At 40.7% G+C, this 20,430-nt stretch overlaps 2 protein-coding genes across 4 annotated transcripts in view; both read right to left on the bottom strand.

Annotated features, from left to right (window-relative positions):
* UPK3A (uroplakin 3A) overlaps positions 1-20,430 on the bottom strand; it is an 897,123-nt gene that overhangs the window by 814,154 nt on the left and 62,539 nt on the right. The gene's annotated exons all lie outside the window — the stretch shown is intronic.
* The window catches only part of ARHGAP8 (Rho GTPase activating protein 8), a 111,234-nt gene continuing 91,356 nt past the window's right edge, over positions 553-20,430 (bottom strand). For all 3 annotated transcript variants that reach the window (XM_050924891.1, XM_050924901.1, XM_050924912.1), the window contains 4 exons: positions 9,784-9,861; positions 8,993-9,121; positions 4,959-5,062; positions 553-1,634 (listed from right to left, as the gene is read on the bottom strand). In XM_050924891.1, the coding sequence (XP_050780848.1) occupies positions 1,437-1,634; positions 4,959-5,062; positions 8,993-9,121; positions 9,784-9,861 (509 nt within the window). In that variant the 3' untranslated portion in view covers positions 553-1,436. The remainder of the gene's footprint in view (positions 1,635-4,958; positions 5,063-8,992; positions 9,122-9,783; positions 9,862-20,430) is intronic.

Genomic DNA, 20,430 nt, shown 5'->3' with positions numbered 1-20,430 from the left:
CACAATCCCTCAATTAGCTAGAGCTGCTGGAAGGGAAAGGGTTCCTTTGTATTTGAAGGTGAAGGGATAACCAAACTGGTCTCCATGGATCACTGTCTCTACTATATCCTGAATGGGATGTCTGCTTCAGCAGCTTTGTATGGGAGCAGCAGAAGCAGACGTTGGGGAAAATACTGCTTATTTTGGTCACCACTAGTTCAGTCCCTTTTGCTGTTTCAATGATAACCTCCCTATCCTGTTCCACTAATGATCAGTAGCAGATATCGAGGGAGCAGAACTTTAAAGTGGTATTCAAACACAAGTATCTAGAGAGAAAACACAGAAACTCCCTCTTACATTACTATGGCTAATTATTCCCACTGGGATTAATGTCATCCCACCGATAACATACATTAGATTAGATAAAAGTGCCATCAGGAGTATTTTCCAGGGTTCAAGGTGGGTTAAGATTTTCTTTCTTTCTCTTTTTTTTTTTGGGGTGTGTGTGTGTCTTTTTTTTTTGGTGTGTGTGTGTGTGTGTGTGTGTGTGTGTGTGTGTGTGTGTGTGTGTGTGTGTGTGTGTGTGTGTGTGAGAGAGAGAGAGAGAGAGAGAGAGACTGACTGATTTTAGGAGCAGATTTCTAACAACTCAAAAAACTTCAAGACCATACAACAAATAAAAATATTCAATGCATTTTTCAAACAATGATTTCTCACATTTTGCATTAACTATATACTGATACAGAGATTCTTTAAAGATAAAAGCACAAATGACTCGATTTTTAAAAGCTCAAGAGTGCTGTGTAATTTTCCACTTAGTTTGCATGTGCAACTACAATGGTTGGACAGGCATACCAGATATTTAAAAGCACAGAGACAGATGTATGCATAATCTAACTGACACAGGCAAATACTTTGGTTTTCATGGTAATTACACATAAACGCAGACACAAATGCACACACTTCTGTGTTTGTGGGAATGAGTGTCTGAAATTCTGAAAAACTAATCCATAATTTGTACATATTTGAAGATTTCAAAAGAAACTTTTTCCAGATGGTCCAGAAGTTAGCATCACCCTAGAAAAAATGCCACATAGTAGGGAACTTCCAGATGCTTAAATGAATGACAGTCTTATCTACCGTTATGAATTTTTAAACTAACAAATATTTAACAATTGCTAAAGATTATGAAAAGAGGAAAGTTTATGCCACTTTGACCTGAAGGTTTGTGAATGTTTATATATACACACCCACATACAAAGAGTATTGGTAAGCATATTTCCCCTAACATCTTTGATATCTGGAAAATCATGATGATGCAAAAGAGAGAAAAGGATTTTGCTCTGTATATGAAATATATCTGTTTCTGTAAAATCCTGTGTATAGTAAATTCTCATAGGTTTATTTGTGGAGGTTTTTGCTAAGGTAGGCATATTCCTTTTCCCTTTCTGTGAACATTAAGGTAAGATCTCACCAGGTACTGTTCGTGAACTGAAGATCTTAGAGTAGAAATCTATCAGTAATTCAGTGAAGAGATTTAGAGGATTCAAAGCACTCAGGGAAGAAGCTCCTTTAGGCGGCCAGATTAAATTCAACCCAAAGACACACGCCAGGTTGGATCCAGTCATTTTGTTATAAATACTCTCCTGGGATACCTGGAAAAGAACATACATACCACTGAAAGTGACAAACACAAGCAATATGAAGGGCCAAATCCCACATAGAGCTGCCTGGAGTGAATACTCTATAACCACAGGGGCCTAAATGGATCCTGAATGGTCAGCCCACTTGAGCACATAGTAGCTATGCTACTGCCCTGCCCAGGCCCTGCCCCAAGGCTGAGTCCACAGCTCTGGGCCATCCAGGTCCTAGGGAATGGCATTTGGGAGTCACTCAAAAAGCAGAGGGCTTCCCCAATCCCATGATAGGAAGCTGATTGACAGCTAGTGGCATAGGTAGGCCATGCAGCCATAAATCAGGTTTTACTGGTTGATGACTTGGAGAATATGGGTTCTATTGGACCAAAGATCACAACAGTCCTCCTATTGCAACTTGAGGGGAAACAAGGCAGTGACACCACTCCCAATCTCCCTCCAAAATCTAATCTTTCTTGGTTAGAAGGTAAGGACACCCTCATGAACAGGTAGCAGTAAGCCTGGGGGTTACTGCAGCTCTGAGACCCAGCTGCCAGGAGTGAGAAAGACCAGGATTCACGGAGGGCAGCTTGGCACGTGCATAAGTTCTAAGGATCCTCCACCTGAGAAACCAGATATTGATCCCATACACAACCCAGTTTTCCTCCCTTGAGTTGACATGGCTATAGCGCTCTGGGGTGTGAAAAATGAATATCCCTGAGCGTCATAGCTCCACTGACCTGACTCTTGGTGTAGATGCAGCCAGGTTGACAGAAGAATGCTTCCATCAACCTAGCTACTGTCACTCAGGGAGTTGGAGTTGTTAAAGTGATGGAAAAAACTCTTCTGTCACTGTAGTCTGCATCTATATTACTGGGTACAGTGGCATAGCCATGGCATTGTAGCTATGCTGCTGTAGTGCCCATATTGCAGACATGGACTCAGTAATGATCTGTCCCGTGAAGAGCCTCCTTACTCAGCCATCTGGGGCTTATGTGCCCTGTACCACCACATAAACAGAACTCAAGATTTAGCCTCAAACTGAGTAACTGCAAATGATCCTGCATGCCATGCTGTAAAGAGGAAAAGAACCCATTTCCTGACAAACAAATTGAACTATGTATTAATTAACAAGGTGCTGGTGTACATTTTTTGCCCTATTTTTATAACTAGAGCCCAAAAAAGTGCTTCTGCAAGATAATTTGCATACACATAAGCATAGTTTTTGGAGCCTACTAAACTCATCTATTCATGCATAAATCAACTAACTGCACATGCCAATGGAAACTTGTACGTACAAAGACTTGTTTGTGCACGCACACACATTTGATGATCTCAGCTGAGCATCCATGCATGTAAATCTTTTGTGAGCACCATTTAGGGCCTGAGTCTTGAAGACATGGCTTGTTTTCCCCTTGTTATTTGTATTGTGGTAATGCCTGGATACCTCAACTGGGGGACATTGCATAGCTGCTGTATAAACATCCAACGCTTTCCACTGCTCAGATCTGCTCTGAGTGGCCAGGTACTGCTACTACCCAAAATGATCACTTTCTAGCAGCCTGAGATATTCTTGAGTGGGGAATAGACAGTTTGCTCCTTTTTCGGTATGCTGGGCTCATTATTGAAGGAATCATTCACTGCTAGTCTAAGGTCAAAGGACTTGGAGCCATTCCCATAACTCAGGTATTTTACTGCTGTTGGAATCACATTGTCTTGTTGTAGTGTCCCTTGGTCACAAGAAGATGTGTCGTTAAGTAAGGGAGTAGAGACTGCAGAGCAAAGTGTGGGTCTTTTGCTGAGAAGCTTGAATCAAATGTACCATCTTTAAAAACTGTATCTTGTGATTACATTTCATCCCACTTCATAAAATTACCACAAGTACCTCTTGCACTACTCAAGGCTGAGCTTGTGAGGGAATTAAATTGCCTCTTATACGTAAGAAGGGTGATGGTCACAGGTAAAAATTGGGATTACTGGAAGAGCCGTGTATTCAAGTTTGAATTATGGCTGCTTGCATAGCACACCTGACCTATGATGAATAGAAATCTCTAGCTTCCAGGTTGTTTCACATTACCTTGACCTTTATGAATGCAAACACTCCCTCAAACGTGAAAGATTAAAAGCTACAGATCAGCAAAAATTGCAGATCTGAGTGCTAATATCAACTTGACTCTGTGTTTTACATAACAAGGCACACTCAAAAATAAATGCTATGTTCTGTTGCCCAATTACAGAAAACACTATGTAGTACTTTTGCACACCTCATTAACACCTCAAGTGTTCAGCTCTTAAGAAGTGTGTTGAGATGGTGTATCTATTATTGGAACAAAGGCACTTACACGATTCAAAACACTGAGGAGAGATATCAGTTGCTGAAATAATAGCAAATGACGTGAGGATTTTTATAATAGCTTTTGGAGTTCAGTTAAGTAATGATAAATGAACATGTAGGTATGAAAGGCACCCACTAGTCCTGTGTGCATCGGGGTTATATCAGTATGTTTCCTTTAATACTGTTTTTTGGTGGGGTTTTGCTTTAAAGAGGCATTAAAATAACTTGTTTCTGAAATGTGGCTCACAAGTACATGGCACACAAGGTCTTCCCCTGAGGACCAATTCCTCAGATGGTATAAATCAGCAAAGTGTCTCAGAATTTAACAGGATTTGTGAGTGCCCAGCACTCTGAAAATCAGGCTGCTTTACATAGATGCCTCATAAATATATATTAAGGGGCTTAAATTTAAGCATCGAGGCTTGAAAAAGTTAGCCTAGAGAGATGGCAAATTGGGCAGTAGGAAGGGAGATTGCATTGCTGCTACTACTGCTATATTGCTCTTCTGTGGATAAATAGATGACTTTGGACTCCAGGGGCTACTGATCCAACACCTTTCTCTGGCACTAAAGGCTTTACAGGCTTGTTTATTTAATCGCTAGGGGGGAAACATTATTTCCAAGCTTTTTCTAAAAAGTTATTTCACACAAAAAGGGGAAGTAAAATAAATCAAATAATTAAAAGCAATAGAAATGTGGAAGTGTCCCTTTCAAACACATTAGCAAATGTGAGGTTTTAGTTCTATTTACACCGTGGTTTCAATTATTTATACAGAGTTTTATATTGAAGTTATCACTGAGGTCATTATTCAACTCTGACTTTTATTAGAAGAGGAGATGTGCTGCAGCTTGAAGCTGCTGCATTGACAATTAATGCACAACAGCCTTTTTGCATTTCTCCGATTCTTCAATATCTTTCTTCTCTTTCTTTTATTTTAAATGTTGAATTTTGCAAAATCAGACTTTAAAAAAACAGTCTGCCAGAATTATGGGAATTTTGCCTATACTCACCATATGAAGGAAGCATATCAAGTATTTCAGAACAACATAATTGTGCTCAGGAAGTCCTTGGATTACTTGTTTACAGCTCGTCACTCGTAAACTGCTTTCCACACCTGTAATATCAAGGTAATATGTAATGTAATCCAATAGGCATAAAAATATAGACAAGGTTGCAATTTTCTTTTCTGGACAATTTATATGCTCAGTGACACCTGCAAAAATCTGGTGAAGTTACTTTGGATTTACATCTCTGTAAGTGAGAACTGAATTTAGCTTGATCTGTGTACACTGTTTCCCTTTGTTGGGATATGTGATGAGGCAGCTGCCCCTCACAGGCAGAAAAGGGATTAAAAGCAGCCCTAGGGAGGCTGCACTGGAGGCAGCCAATTAGAAAGGGTCTGAAGGGAGCAGACAATCAGGGCCAGGCAGGCCAATATAAAAAGGGAGCTGCAGGGCAGAGGAGTGCAGTTGTCTGCTGGGAGCCCCAGGAGAAAGGACTGTGTTTCTGGAGGGCTGAGAGAACTGTCAGCACCCTAGATAGAGCAGTGCTGCTAGCAGGGACTGGGGGAGCAAGAGACAGCTCCTGGCTGGCTGCTGGGTATTGCAGGCTGAAGCCCTGAGGCAAGGGCAACAAGGATGCTGGGGCTATGAGGAAGTGGTCAATTTGGTGCAGTAGCCATTAAGGAAAGTGGCTGAACAGTGGACTGCAGGTCTCCCTGAAGGGAGGGGCAGTGTATGGCATGGATGGAGGGCTGTGCTGCTGAAGAGGATGCCAGAGTTCTTGGAGAGACATGGGTCCTGGAACAGGAGTGATGGTGGTGAGGAACCACCCAAAGAGGGTGCACTAACGTACAGAGCTAATTCCCAAGACCACCAGCAGGAGGTGCTGGAATGGTGAGTTACAGGATAATACAGGATAATCTCTGTTACAGGATAATAATTAGTGGCATGACTTTGGACTGTGAAAACACTTTCAACTGAGATTTTCAAAGCACCTTCCAAGTATTAATTAAGCCTTGCACTATCCCTGTGAAGCAGGCAAGGATTATTATGCCCACTTTTACAAACAAGAGAACTGAGAGACAGAAGTGAAGTTAATAAAAAATCATGATGTTAGTCATTGATAGTTATGAATAGAATCTAAAACACATGATTCCCAGCCTCTCATATAATCACTGGATAGCACAGCTCAGAGCCTGAGAATAACCCTCAGACTATTCTCTCTACCAGATGAGTGAGCTGAAGCTGTTTCTTTGCTAGAGGGAAATTTCATGGTCCTAAATTTGAATCCCATTACCTCTCTTTATGTATTGGGTACAGCTGCCCTATATTTATTCCCTGAATCAACTGTCAATGAGACCCCTGCCACTCAAAATGCTCTCTCCTTACTCATATACCTGCAAACATACCTCTGTTGTGACCCTGCAACAATCCTCCATGTTCAAGTCCTAGGCAGAGACTGACAAGATGGTGATTTCTGTGGATATGCGTTCTCTAGAAACTAGCTTGACATCATTAAATTCATTTTCACTGATAAGCTACATAGGGTTTAAACCCAAGACTCCAAGGGGAAAGTAAACGACACCCTGAACCACTTAGCTAGTCTATTTGACTTCCAATTACATGAACATTAGAATATATTTTAAGGTGTTCTCCAAAAGACCCCCACACAGTAAATTGCATAGAACTCCATGAAAGCTTTAAACAAAATTTAGTTATTAATTTACACTGTACCCTGGATTATCACTCACATGAGCAAAGCTAAATATGTGCATAGGTGGCTGCAGGATCAGGGACATGTTCAACTTTTCTTCTTCTTCTTCTTTGTTTTGCAATAATGCCTAGGAGCCACATTTATGGATCAGGACCCCATTGTACTATGCAAACATATAACCAAACGACAGTCCCTGCCTGAAAATCATAGTCACCAGCCGCAACAGAGTCACCCCCACTGATAACAATATCAGCTTTCCAACAGCAGAGTCTCTCAGTTATTAGCAGAGTATGAACAAACTGTTCTGGAAGCAACCAACCCTTAGTTACCCCCACCTCAAGGAGCACCTGGTTAGAACAAACACTCAGTCACAAATTGTGAACGAAAGTTCTGTTGACTCAATGCTTACCAGAATTTAGAACCCACCCAGAATGAAACCAGTGGATAGAAGAATAGGTCTCTCCAAGCAGCGTGTACTAAATGCCAGACATACTAGAATATATTGAGTTACTCTGTCAGCATAAAATATTCTCAATGCCTGGAAAAAGGCCACATGATTGAAGTTTTATCACCAGTAGATTCATGTGATGTCAGCCCTTTAGATAATTAATATATTCCCCTCTCTAAGCTTTAAGTCAATCTGGTTTGTTCCCTAATATTTTATTCCAGAGTAGTAGTTCTACTAAAATTTCAATGAAATATACGTAGGCTGGGCCAAATTCTACTACCACAATTTCACCAGTGCAGATGAAGACACTGGGGTTGAACTGGTGTACCTGAGTGTGGTCCAATGTTTTGAAGTAATTGAGTAAAGCACGCTGGAAATCTTGCTCAATTCTTGATAAGGCAGGATTGCAGTACAAATAAATGAATAAACCTTGGTTAAAGCGAGAAGCCCATGTGTGGGCCTTTGGGGCTAAATCTTCAAGCTCCTACCTGCTCTGTGCAGACATTACATATCACATAGGATGCTTCCATAAGAGTGGAGTTTGCCCTGGTGGCATTGTTCCAAATTCCTCCCTTGCTTAACTTCCTCACTGCACACTGATCCCCATCTGGCTGCCAACTTCCATCCCCAAGGGCAGTTGCACTTTAGCAGTGAAGTGATTTTTATATGGAGCAGTAAATAGCTTCTAAAAGCATTTTGAAAAACTCCAGGATGCAAAGCATCATATAAAAAACATACAAAAAGAACAGAAACACCTTTGAACAAGGGAGTTTAGTATGGGAAAAGGGAATAGAGCAAAGTGGGGGTGGAAGAAAAGGTGCATATTAATATATTGTACTATAAATATATAATAATATGCTGTTCTGTACTTCAACATGGGTCAAGATTTTCAAATATAGAAATCCAAAATGAGGCTACTAAGTCTGTATTTAGGCCCATGGTCTATTTTCAGAAATCCCGAGTTTCAGAAACTCTTATGCACCTGTCAGGCTGGAAGTTGTTAGCTGCTCAGGACTTTTGAAAATCAGGCAGATGCCTAAATATGGACTTGCAGTCTAATTTCAGGGTCCTATTTCTGAAAGTCTTGGCCATGGATTTTTACCTCTGTCCTCTATTGGATCGAAAGTTATGCTTGCTATCGGATCAGTCTAGTGCAGGGGTCTCAAACTCAATTTACCTTAGGGCCAGTGCCAGTTCTCAAATCCTCCCAGCGGGACAATGTCACTGAAGACGGTGTTCAAAAAAGAAAATGTTTATATTATATTTTTTTAATTTTGAATTTCTTAGAAATAATAAAACTGTCATACAACTTTATAAAATTCTTTGCCTGCCAGAGAGTTTTCAGTGTTTGCCAGACACCTGGCAACACTTCAGTTCTGTCAGTTTGTTGATGTTTGGCCTCAGTGACTGAGCAGTTGAAACCTTCAGGACTGCAGCAAGATGTGCCTCAGATAGTTGTGTTCGGTATTTTGACTTCTTTATATTCATTGTGGGAAAAAGTGACAGCCTCCATGGCTGACTCTGCCTAGCAACTAATGATGCTGCCTCCATGGCTGACTCTGCCTGGCAACTAGTGATGGTATCTCTGTCCGTCTCCCCCAGCCAATGGGAGCTGCATGGGGCAGCACCTGCAGCAGACAGAGCCGGCAGTGTGGCTGCATGCGTCTCTCCTCCGCAGGCCACAGTGGGGAGGTTCTTGGGCTGTAGATGGCCTGCAGGCTGGGACCTTGAGATCCCAGTCTAATGCCTGCAGCTTATTGGAGATGACCGTTCCTATACAAATCCTACTGTGTCATGGGTTAATGACTGAGTCATTATAAATTAGCCAAACCCAGATCAATTACAAATATAAAACTCATGACATAAGTGATTTATACTCACTAGTGATTCCAAGGATTTGATCGTAGGATTCAAAGGTTAGCAAAGGCTGTGGGAGTTCCCTGAGGAAAGTCTTCAGAATAACAGCAGGAATATGGATATCTCCATAGTCATCAAAATTCACTGGCTTCCCTAGAAGACCAAAAGGATGATTCCTCAGTTAAATATTTCAACATATCTTTTATTATGTTTAAAAACTGTGTTCCAAACCACAGTTAGAAAAAGAAAACCTCCTTGTTTTCAGCTGCTGCAAAATCTTAACATTGTCACGTTGTACTTTTTTAAATGGAGTTTTAATAATCTAGCTTCAAGAGATTCACCTCAAAAAGACATTTCAGCAAATGAATTCAACACATTTCACAAACTGTTGTGTAAAATTATATTTCATTGTCATTATCATGGAAAAACACTAGAGACAAAATGACAAGAAGATCCTGCTCTGGATAATTTGTAACTAACTGCAGTAACCTACTGAGCATTGAGGCAATGCAATTGTTTATGAAAAAGTAGACCATTTTTGACTTAAGCCTCATAATTCATTAGCTGCTTCAGATCTTGTAAACTCCAGCTCTGACATCAATTGATGACTCATTATTCAGAAAACTTTAAATGCCTGTCGTTATCTTTCAGGTTTCTGTATTACTGCTTACACTAATATGACATTTTAGGTTACAAATGGGTTTATGATTAACTAATTACATGAAAGATAGCGATACTGTGTCACCAACAGATACAACATCCATGTGGCCTTTAGAGTGTTATTAATTTAAAGCAATGAGAGGATGGTGACTTACCCTGATTATACAGTTTATGAACCTCTTTGATAGTTTGTATGCTGGCTGACCTTCTGAACAGGCCTTCTACTCGGAGCCCTGAAAAAATAAAATGGAGGTGCTCTGTGTGAAAGCTCATAGACTCATAGACTCTAGGACTGGAAGGGACCTCGAGAGGTCATCGAGTCCAGTCCCCTGCCCTCATGGCAGGACCAAATATTGTCTAGACCATCCCTAATAGACATTTATCTAACCTACTCTTAAATATCTCCAGAGATGAAGATTCCACAACTTCCCTAGGCAATCTATTCCAGTGTTTAACTACCCTGACAGTTAGGAACTTTTTCCTAATGTCCAACCTAAATCTCCCTTGCTGCAGTTTAAGCCCATTGCTTCTTGTTCTATCATTGGAGGCTAAGGTGAACAAGTTTTCTCCCTCCTCCTGATGACACCCTTTTAGATACCTGAAAACTGCTATCATGTCCCCTCTCAGTCTTCTCTTTTCCAAACTAAACAAACCCAATTCCTTCAGCCTTCCTTCATAGGTCATGTTCTCAAGACCTTTAATCATTCTTGTTGCTCTTCTCTGGACCCTCTCCAATTTCTCCACATCTTTCTTGAAATGCGGTGCCCAGAACTGGACACAATACTCCAGCTGAGGCCTAACTAGCGCAGAGTAAAGCAGAAGAACGACTTCTCGTATCTTGTTTACAACACACCTGTTAATGCATCCCAGAATCACGTTTGCTTTTTTTGCAACAGTATCACACTGTTGACTCATATTAGGCTTGTGGTCTACTATGACCCCTAGATCTCTTTCTGCCATACTCCTTCCTAGACAGTCTCTTCCCATTCTGTATGTGTGAAACTGATTGTTCCTTCGTAAGTGGAGCACTTTGCATTTGTCTTTATTGAACTTCATCCTGTTTACCTCAGACCATTTCTCCAATTTGTCCAGATCATTTTGAATTTTGACCCTGTCCTCCAAAGCAGTTGCAATCCTCCCAGTTTGGTATCGTGCACAAACTTAATAAACGTACTTTCTATGCCAACATCTAAATCGTTGACGAAGATATTGAACAGAACCGGTCCCAAAACAGACCCCTGCAGAACCCCACTTGTTATACCTTTCCAGCAAGATTGGAAGCCATTAACAACTACTCTCTGAGAACGGTTATCCAGCCAGTTATGCACCCACCTTATAGTAGCTCCATCTAAATTGTACTTTCCTAGTTTATCTATAAGAATATCATGCGAGACCGTATCAAATGCCTTACTAAAGTCTAGCTATATCACATCCACCGCTTCTCCCTTATCCACAAGGCTCGTTATCCTATCAAAGAACGCTATCAGATTAGTTTGACACGATTTGTTCTTTACAAATCCATGCTGGCTATTCCCTATCACCTTACCACCTTCCAAGTGTTTGCAGATGATTTCTTTAATTATCTGCTCCATTATCTTCCCTGGCATAGAAGTTAAACTAACTGGTCTGTAGTTTCCTGGGTTGTTTTTATTTCCCTTTTTATAGATGGGCACTATATTTGCCCCCTTCCAGTCTTCTGGAATCTCCCCCGTCTCCCATGATTTCCCAAAGATAATAGCTAGAGGCTCAGATACCTCTTCTATTAACTCCTTGAGTATTCTAGGATGCATTTCATCAGGCCCTGGTGACTTGCAGGCATCTAACTTTTCTATGTGATTTTTTACTTGCTCTTTTTTTATTTTATCTTCTAAATCTACCCTCTTCCCGTAAGCATTCACTATATTAGACATTCCTTCAGACTGCTCAGTGAAGACGAAACAAAGAAGTCATTAAGCATCTCTGCCATTTCCAAGTCTCCCATTACTGTTTCCCCCTCCTTACTGAGCAGTGGGCCTACCCTGTCCTTGGTCTTCCTCTTGCTTCTAATGTATTGATAAAAAGTCTTCTTGTTTCCCTTTATTCCCATAGCTAGTTTGAGTTCGTTTTGTGCCTTTGCCTTTCTAATCTTGCCTCTGCATTCCTGTGTTATTTGCCTATATTCATCCTTTGTAATCTGACTTAGTTTCCATTTTTTATATGACGCCTTTTTATTTTGTAGGTCACGCAAGATCTCATGGTTAAGCCAAGGTGGTCTTTTGCCACATTTTCTATCTTTCCTACCCATCGGAATAGCTTGCTTTTGGGCCCTTAATAGCGTCCCTTTGAAAAACTGCCAACTCTCCTCAGTTGTTTTTCCCCTCAGTCTTGATTCCCATGGGACCTTACCTATCAGCTCTCTGAGCTTACCAAAATCCGCCTTCCTGAAATCCATTGTCTCTATTCTGCTGTACTCCCTTCTACCCTTCCTTAGAATTGCAAACTCTATGATTTCATGATCACTTTCACCCAAGCTTCCTTCTACTTTCAAATTCTCAACAAGTTCCTCCCTATTTGTTAAAATCAAGTCTAGAACAGCTTCCCCCCTAGTAGCTTTTTCAACTTTTTGAAATAAAAAGTTGTCTGCAATGCAGTCCAGGAACTTATTGGATAGTCTGTGCCCCGCGGTGTTATTTTCCCAACATATATCTGGATAGTTGAAGTCCCCCATCACCACCAAATCTTGGGCTTTGGATGATTTTGTTAGTTGTTTGAAAAAAGCCTCATCCACCTCTTCTACCTGATTAGGTGGCCTGTAGTAGACTCCCAGCTGTTGCTCACTGGCTTGTTTTGATGGGTTTAAATCCTATTAGAACAGAGCGAGTGGATTTGGTGACAAGTACACATGAGATTCAGAGGCAAGTGTTTTTCAAACACTGCCATTTTGTTGAGTTTAGAGTCCAGCGAGGTTCTTCTGAAGAGGTGCCTGCATTTTGTGATCCATCAAGCCAGGATGTAGAAGCAAACATGCTTTTACCCTGTAATAGCAATCTGAGCTCATCCTTCAGCACAGTTTGTGGAAATAACATTTGCTTTTCTCAAGGTTTTATTAAACACTTTGCAATTAACTTTACCCTGAAAGAAAAAAAATTAACAGAAGTGCCCACATGACAAAGGAGATTAAGTCCCATTTCAAAGATAGTAGGGCCTAATGGCTTATCTGTACAAACACTTAGTTCGTGGCAAGCTGGGGTGTGAATCTACCCCACACTAGCCTGCCACAGTCTAGCTGTCTGTGTGGACCCTGCTGCCATACATTAAAAGTTCTCTATTGCACTTCAATCTATTCCTGCTTCACAGCAGGGTAGATAAAAATGCACCACAGAACGTTTAGCGCACAGCACCAGGGTACACATGTAAGTTAATGTGCAGCAGGCCAGCATGGAGTAGATTAACATCCCAGTTTGCCATCAATTAATGTTCAAGTAGACAAGCCCTTAGACTATTAAAATCATTGGGATTTAGGTTCCTAAGTCCCTTTTGAAAATGGGACTTTGGTCATACAGGGATTTTGCAAATTTTAACCTAGATTTCCCACAAAGGCATTTACTATCTGAAGACAGAGAAAACAACACAGTGAACTTCCCACATTCAAAGCTTTAGATAAACATTTACGTGAACGATTATGAACCTCTTCAGTTTGCAAAATCTGGGACAAGAACAAGTTATGAGCATTCTGGTATTTTTTGTTTCCAATTTGGCACGAAGTCACTTTTCCCTCTCCCCAACCTGTGCTGCTCCACCCAATCTGCATCTCCTGCAAGGCACAGTATAGAGTGACAGAGGGTGCTTCATGCTCTGGAATCATTTTCCCTGCTGGTCCAACAAACTCAAAGTCTCTTGATCTTTCAAGGAAGGAGGAAAGCTGTTTGCTTGAAGGGATGGCTGCCTGTGTGGGAGGTACACAGATTTTTAGGCAGTGTCCTGCCAACCCTTTTGCTTGTGCTTAACTTAAAGCATGCAAGTAGCCTCATTGAAATTAGTGGTCATGTGCTCTAAGTTAAGTACATGCAAAAGTGTTTGCGTGAATAGGGCCTTATTTTGGTTTGAGAGTGTTTTAAGTAGAACTAGTTACAACATTTTTGCTGAAATATGCTGTTTCATCAACGTTTCAATGTTTTCCAGAGATGTATTGGTTTCCACAAAACTTTTGATAGGCAGGTCTTTAGATCAGGGAGGGAGGGACTCTCTATCGTGGTAGGTAGGACACTGGCCTGGCACGTGGGAGACTCACGTTAAAGTCCCTACTTTCTCTCCTGTTTCTTTGGTGTGTGAGCTGTGAAAAGACAGAGCCACTAGTGGGTATAAGGCAGGCAGTTATAAGCCTGTGTATGCAGAAAATAAAGTCCGTCTTGTATTCACTTCCACCATGGTGTTCTGGGTCTCTGTAAACTCTACCCTCATTCCATTTGTGTGAAAATATTCTAAAGGTTTTATTTTTGCTCTAACGTGAAACTAAATTGTTGTCCTTAGGTCAGCTCTAGTTTTTAGTCAATATGTTGATTACCATAAATTCACTCAAGTTGGTGTGTAAGGATGCACTTCATAAAACATAGGTTCATATGCTATTTGTAGCCATCTACTGAATGATGTTCATGAGAGTGTGAGTCAATATAATAACAGGATCAAGAATGTCAACTAGTGGTAAAACCTAAACAGAAATAAGTCAACAGAATTTGAATGGACACTCAACTAATATTTACAGTATGTACAAGAACATCTGTTAGTAATTTAATTCCCAATTTTGCAAATTTAAATATCTAAATGTAAAGCTAAGCATGGGCATGACTATTTGCAGGATATGGGGCTAATACTAAACTTCAGAACATGTAGTCAAGTCTGGAAGAGTTATGAATGACAGTATACCAGAAAAACTACTTACACAGAGCCTAGGAGGACAATATAGAGAGTGTGTGTATTAGAGGACCAAATAGCTATCTGAATGCTTGTTTTACTCCCATCCAACCATATTTAAATTGAATAAAGTTATTGCAAGCCACATCAACTGCGCTGTTCAATTTATAGCTCAACCTGTGTGAAACTACAGTTCTGAAAATGGTAGGCAAAACAATACAATAATTTCCTGAAAATTTGAGAGTTTCACCTGAGCTGACATTGCTGCAGAGAGTATTTTCTAGACAACAGGTTTTCCTTGGGGTGGATCTCATAATTGTTCACTATTTCATTTTAATGAGTTTATTTAACAGTTAATGCCTTTATCTGATGTGGCTCTCCCTCTATAAACTGCTATGTAATATACATCCACTTTTAACGTGTTTATTCTTTTATCGGGTATGCTTTACAGTGAGCTTTCCTGGGTCTAATTGAATATATTAATCTGAAGTGCAGATAGCAACTGTGCATGCCGAGCACTAACTCTCATCATTGTTACAATAATTATACTTAATACCAAACTTTTCCCTGGTAAGTTTCTTAGCGGTCTTATGGGCAAAAGTGACTTTAAGCTTCACCTACAGAAACATGGACTATTGATATCACTTATGCTGTTTTCAGAGGTAATTTTTCAGGACAAATAAAATGTAAAGCAATAAATGGTAATTGGTTTTACCAAAAGCACCAAGCAAGCAGTTACCAAAAGTAGGTTTCTTCCAGACCCTTTAACACCCCCCGCACTAGTCCACACATACAACTATTTAAATTAAGCAATTTTGATTACCTTTAAGTCAGCACAGCCATCCTTAAAGCAAAACTCCTGCAACTAATTTCTCTTTTCACCTGGGAAGTGAATTGCATGATTTTCTTTTCTCCCTAAACCAGCAATGTTTTTCTTCAGGTGGAAAATGTGACCCTTTTATAAAGCATGGGTCATAACTTTAGCAAAAAGGTGGTAGAGGAAGGGTCATTTTTTTGTAGGAATAAAAACAGCCTTTTTTCTGACTGATTCCTTTTGATCTTTGTAGTATACAGGAATTGGAAAGTATCCATTTAAAAAAGTTCGTATTCCTCGTGTGGATCTCACTCTCAGAAGCCACCAGGAATCTTGCCAGAACAGAAATGTATGTGTATATATGTAGCCTTGCATGATGTATACAGTTAGTAAACTTAGCATTCGAATTCCACTCTACCTGTGTGGGTCCTTCATATTATGTTGTTGTGTTAAGAGCGAGAGACACAACTGCCTTTTTGAGTAACTTAGTACTAGTTAGCACCAGGTCTGCAAAGCACGTTAAAAGAATACTCTTGATTTTGCAGCAGACACATCAGAACCAGTACGAGCACTGGAAGGGCAAAAAAGTAGCTTCAGCAAACACTGTCCCCATTCTGAGGCATTATTGCTTAGAACGTTGCATTTTTTATTTATTTATTTTTTTTTACTTTTTTTCCTCCAGTTAGACCAATTCAACTATTTTTAGGTCTGCATAAATCAAGGTATAAATCATAAATTTATAAATCTGCATAAATCAGATCCGGTTTAACCCAACTTTAGGACAATAGTTTAATTCCACTTCTGTACAGAGAAAGATACTCCCCTTGGCAGACAAGTTAAACTACTTTGCCATTAATAGCATATTCCAGCTCTACAGTATAAACAGTTTATATAGACCTTGGACACATTACACACAAGGTTTACTTTGCTTGCTTATGATTTTGAACTTAGAAACATTCCATTGCAATTCCATGTCATGCACCCATGTACCCCACTCCAACTGGCAGACCCTCAGCTGGTGTAAATCAGCTTGGCTTCACTGAGATCAACAGAGCTGTGCTAATTAACAGCACCTGAAAATCTGGCTCAGAAAGTCCAGAATTAAAAATAAAAAAAGTTGGACATTACATAGAATGGCACAGTGTTCTGAATGGGGAAGCAGTTGTATTGTCCTATTGTGTATTCACTGACAAATAATTGCTTAGCTTGGGAACTTCACTGGTTAAGTATTCAAACTATTTCATAATCATCATTAGAAATAGCTTGATACTCTACACTGCCTCTTAAATAAAAAGACAGAATTTTACAGTGCAATATCATGACCTGTAACAGCACCATATATAGTTATAGTACATTGCGTTACACTCAGAACTAAAATCATTGTAGTGCAGATAAAAATATCTTCTAAAACACTTCGAGACTCCTTGTGCCATAGGAAGAACACACAGGAATATTTAAGAAGGGTCAAAACTGACTTCCGTGTTACAACTTTGCTGAAAAATTGTTTGCGAGAGAGAAATTAGAAACTCATTAGATTCCTCTTTCAAAATGAGAGCTAATTACTTAAATTCTTACTTCTAAAAGGAGTGATGGGCCTGCAATTATATTAGAAAGCATCACACTGGCTGAAGCACTATACATAAAATGCCCAAACTTTGTTTTAAAACTCTCCCAACCACTTAGGGGTAGATTCTGCCCTGCCCTCACAATGAACACAGTAGGGGTTTGAGGAAATGGCATAAGTAACCTTCCTTCCTCTGTGTGCTGCTTGTGTAAGGCAGATACCTTATACCATGTGTAATAGCAATACCATGTTGATAGCAGGGGCAGCTCTTTCTACTCCACAGGGGTGTACAGCGACAAGGATACATGGGGAGGAGGTGAGGCCATGAGTCCAGACCACGCAGACAAGCAGAGAGAGAGCAATTAGTTATACTCCACCCAACACAGGGTGTAACAGTGGTTGCCTCCATGTGCGGCAGTGCGATTGCTCTGTGCTTAAGTGGCACAATCTACAAGTTACAGCTGATATCTTTGAGCACAGATTATTTATTATACGTGGGCACCAACAAAACATAAGTGGTTCTTATTACAAGGTTTATTTTTATCTTGAGGTTTCTGCAGACATCTCAACCACACTTGAGATTTATAGTGTCTCAGTGAACCCTGGTAAAAATATAACTTTTGGGAAAAACACAAAAGCCAAGAACTCTGAAATGTATATTCAGCCATTGTCATGCTTGCCCAGTGTTGCATTTTTACTGTTATTTGATATCATACAAACTCGATAGGCAGATTCACTAAGCTGGGGCAGGCCAACAGCTTGATTCAGGACAAGTTTTATTAGACAACGGAAGAGACAATAGGCTCAGAGGAATACAAAATGCTAAAATACTTTCCTGCTTTCTGCCAGCTGGGAAGGGGAGAAACCCTCACTGGTTACTATACAGAGCATGTCCCAGTTCAATCCCTAGCTTCATGAGCCACAGGAATAAGGAATACACTGGATCTCCCTAGATCACTATGGGCATTTAAACATCCTCCACTGGAATCTTCTGAAGAAAGTCTCTGCTTGCAGCTTTCTGTACAGGTCTGCATTCCCGAAGATGCATGCATCATGCACCTTACCAGATCACCCCATGCTGATGTCAGTGAAACACCCACAGTGATCCACAAGCGCCCGCAATACCATAGAGCAGTACTCCTTTCTACTGATGTACTCAGTTGCAAGATGGTCTGGCGCCAAAATTGGGATATGTGTGCCAGCTATTGCCCCACTACAGTTATGGTATCCCACTGCTGCAAAGCCGTCCACTATTTCACACACATTGCCAAGAGTCACAGTCCTTTGTAGCAGGATGCGATTTAATGGCTCTGCACACTTGCGTTAATGCAGACCCAACTGTACACTTCCCGACTCCAAAGTGATTTGCCACCGACTGGTAGCATTTTGCAGTTGCCAGCTTCCACACAGTGATCACCATATGCTTCTCTGCAGAGAAGGCAGCTCTCATTTTGGTGTCCTTGTGCTGCAGTGCTGGGGAGAGCGCACAGTTCCAGGAAGGTGGCTTTCTGCATCCAAAAGTTCTACAGCCACTACTCAACATCTCAGACGTGCATAATGACGTGATCCTACTATTCAGTGCTTGTTTCCTGAGCCCAAAAGTGACAGCGCACAGTGTGCACTGCTCTATGAATGCCAAAAATAATCTGGTGTTTCTTTTCATGGTACACAGCAGGTCAGGCACTTCTGATTCCTGTTCAGATTGGGAGCTCATGATATACTGCATGACCATCTGCGATGTGTTCATAACAGTGACCACAACAGTAGAGAACAGTGCAGAATCCACCCTTTCAGACAGAGATGGCAGGTGCATAGTAAACAGAGGCCGTTAAAAAATGCTGTGAAATGCAGTCTGAAGCCCACAGAATGATGGGACAGAAAAAACTGCATCATTAAGCCTGCATAGAGTGACTAGATGAAGTGTGAAAAATCAGGACAGGGGGTGGGGGGGGTAATAGGAGCCTATACAAGAAAAAGACCCAAAAATGGGGACTGTCCCTATAAAATTGGGACATCTGGTCACCCTAAGCCTGCACCCATGATGCACTGCGATCCACTCTGCCGTCCCACAACTCCTAGCTGTAGAAGGTGGTGAGTAGCACAGTGGGATAGCTACCCAGAGGGAAGTGCTTTCTCTGTCAATGCTAGAGCACCAACCTGGACGCACTCTGCCAACAGAAGAAGTGTTGTGTGAACATGTGCACGCAATGTAAATATACTGTTTTCTCTATCATTGGCGTAACTTATGTTGACAAAACTCTGTAGTGTAGACAAGGCCTTATGTTACGGACTAACACAACCACTTAATATTTGGAGAAAAAATAATTATGGGATGATTCAAGTAGATCTCAGCCTTGGCTGAGAACAAACCCTCCCCCCATGAATCTGGGATTGTCTCCTTTATACGGTTTGGATCTTTGATCCTCAGAGACTGTGAACAGGTGATCAGTCAGATAATGGGTTTCTCCTCCAGATGTAGCTTCGAAAAGCTAGGTCTGGAAATAGGGAATTTGCATCCCCGCCTCCAGGTATTTCCACCACTTAGCTGTATAAGTTCACATTGTTTTGTATAGTCCTTTGACGCTCATAGCACCTCCCAGAGTCCACATTGCTCAGGTTTCCTGCCTAGAGGTGTTGTATACAATTCTGCAGTAATGCATAAACATTTGCATTTTTAACACAATGTACTCCTAAAATGCTTAAACCTAATTCAATAGTTTGTCCAGTATATTGCAGGAAATTGCCCTCTCTCTCACATCTACCTTATAGCAATTTCATCTAGACCGCACTTCCCTAATTTGCTTATGACAATGTCATGTGGGAAGGTCAGAAGCATTACTAAAACCAAGATATAGCATGTCTACTGCCCCCACCCCCAACTCTCTGCACCAACCACTAGGCTAGTAGTCGTCAAAGAAGGAAATTAGGTTAGTTTGGCACGATTTGCCCTTGACAAATCCATGCTGACTATTCCTTGTAACCCTATTATCCTCTAAGTACTTACAAACTGATTGTTTAATAATTTGTTCCAGTATCTTTATATGTATTGAAGTTAGGCTGACTGGTCTGTAATTCCCTGCGTCCTGTTTATTCCCCCTTTTAAAGATATGTTCTATGTTTGCGCTTCTATATGTGAAAGAAAGAATAATCAAATACAGTAAAAATATTAAATAAATCAAGCTATACAGTACCACAGAATCTCTATTGCTAGAAACCCCATGCTTGAATAATAAGAATATAGCAATAGGAATATAACACCGACCACCTGACCAGGATGGTGATAGTGAAATGCTCAGGGAGATTAGAGAGGCTATAAAAATAGAAAACCCAATTACAATGGGGGATTTCATCTATCCTCTGGGTACATGTCACTTCAGGACAGCTGCAGAGATAAAGCGTCTAGACCCCATTAATGTCTGCTTATTGGAACAGATAGCGTTGGAACTCACAAGGGGAAAGGCAATTCTTGATTTAATCCTAAGTGGTGCACAGGAGGTGAATATAGCTGAACCATTCAGTAATAGTGACCACAGT

This window comes from Gopherus flavomarginatus, chromosome 1, assembly GCF_025201925.1.
Source record: "Gopherus flavomarginatus isolate rGopFla2 chromosome 1, rGopFla2.mat.asm, whole genome shotgun sequence".
NCBI lineage: Eukaryota > Metazoa > Chordata > Testudines > Testudinidae > Gopherus > Gopherus flavomarginatus.
This window is presented reverse-complemented; position numbering and strand designations above follow the sequence as displayed.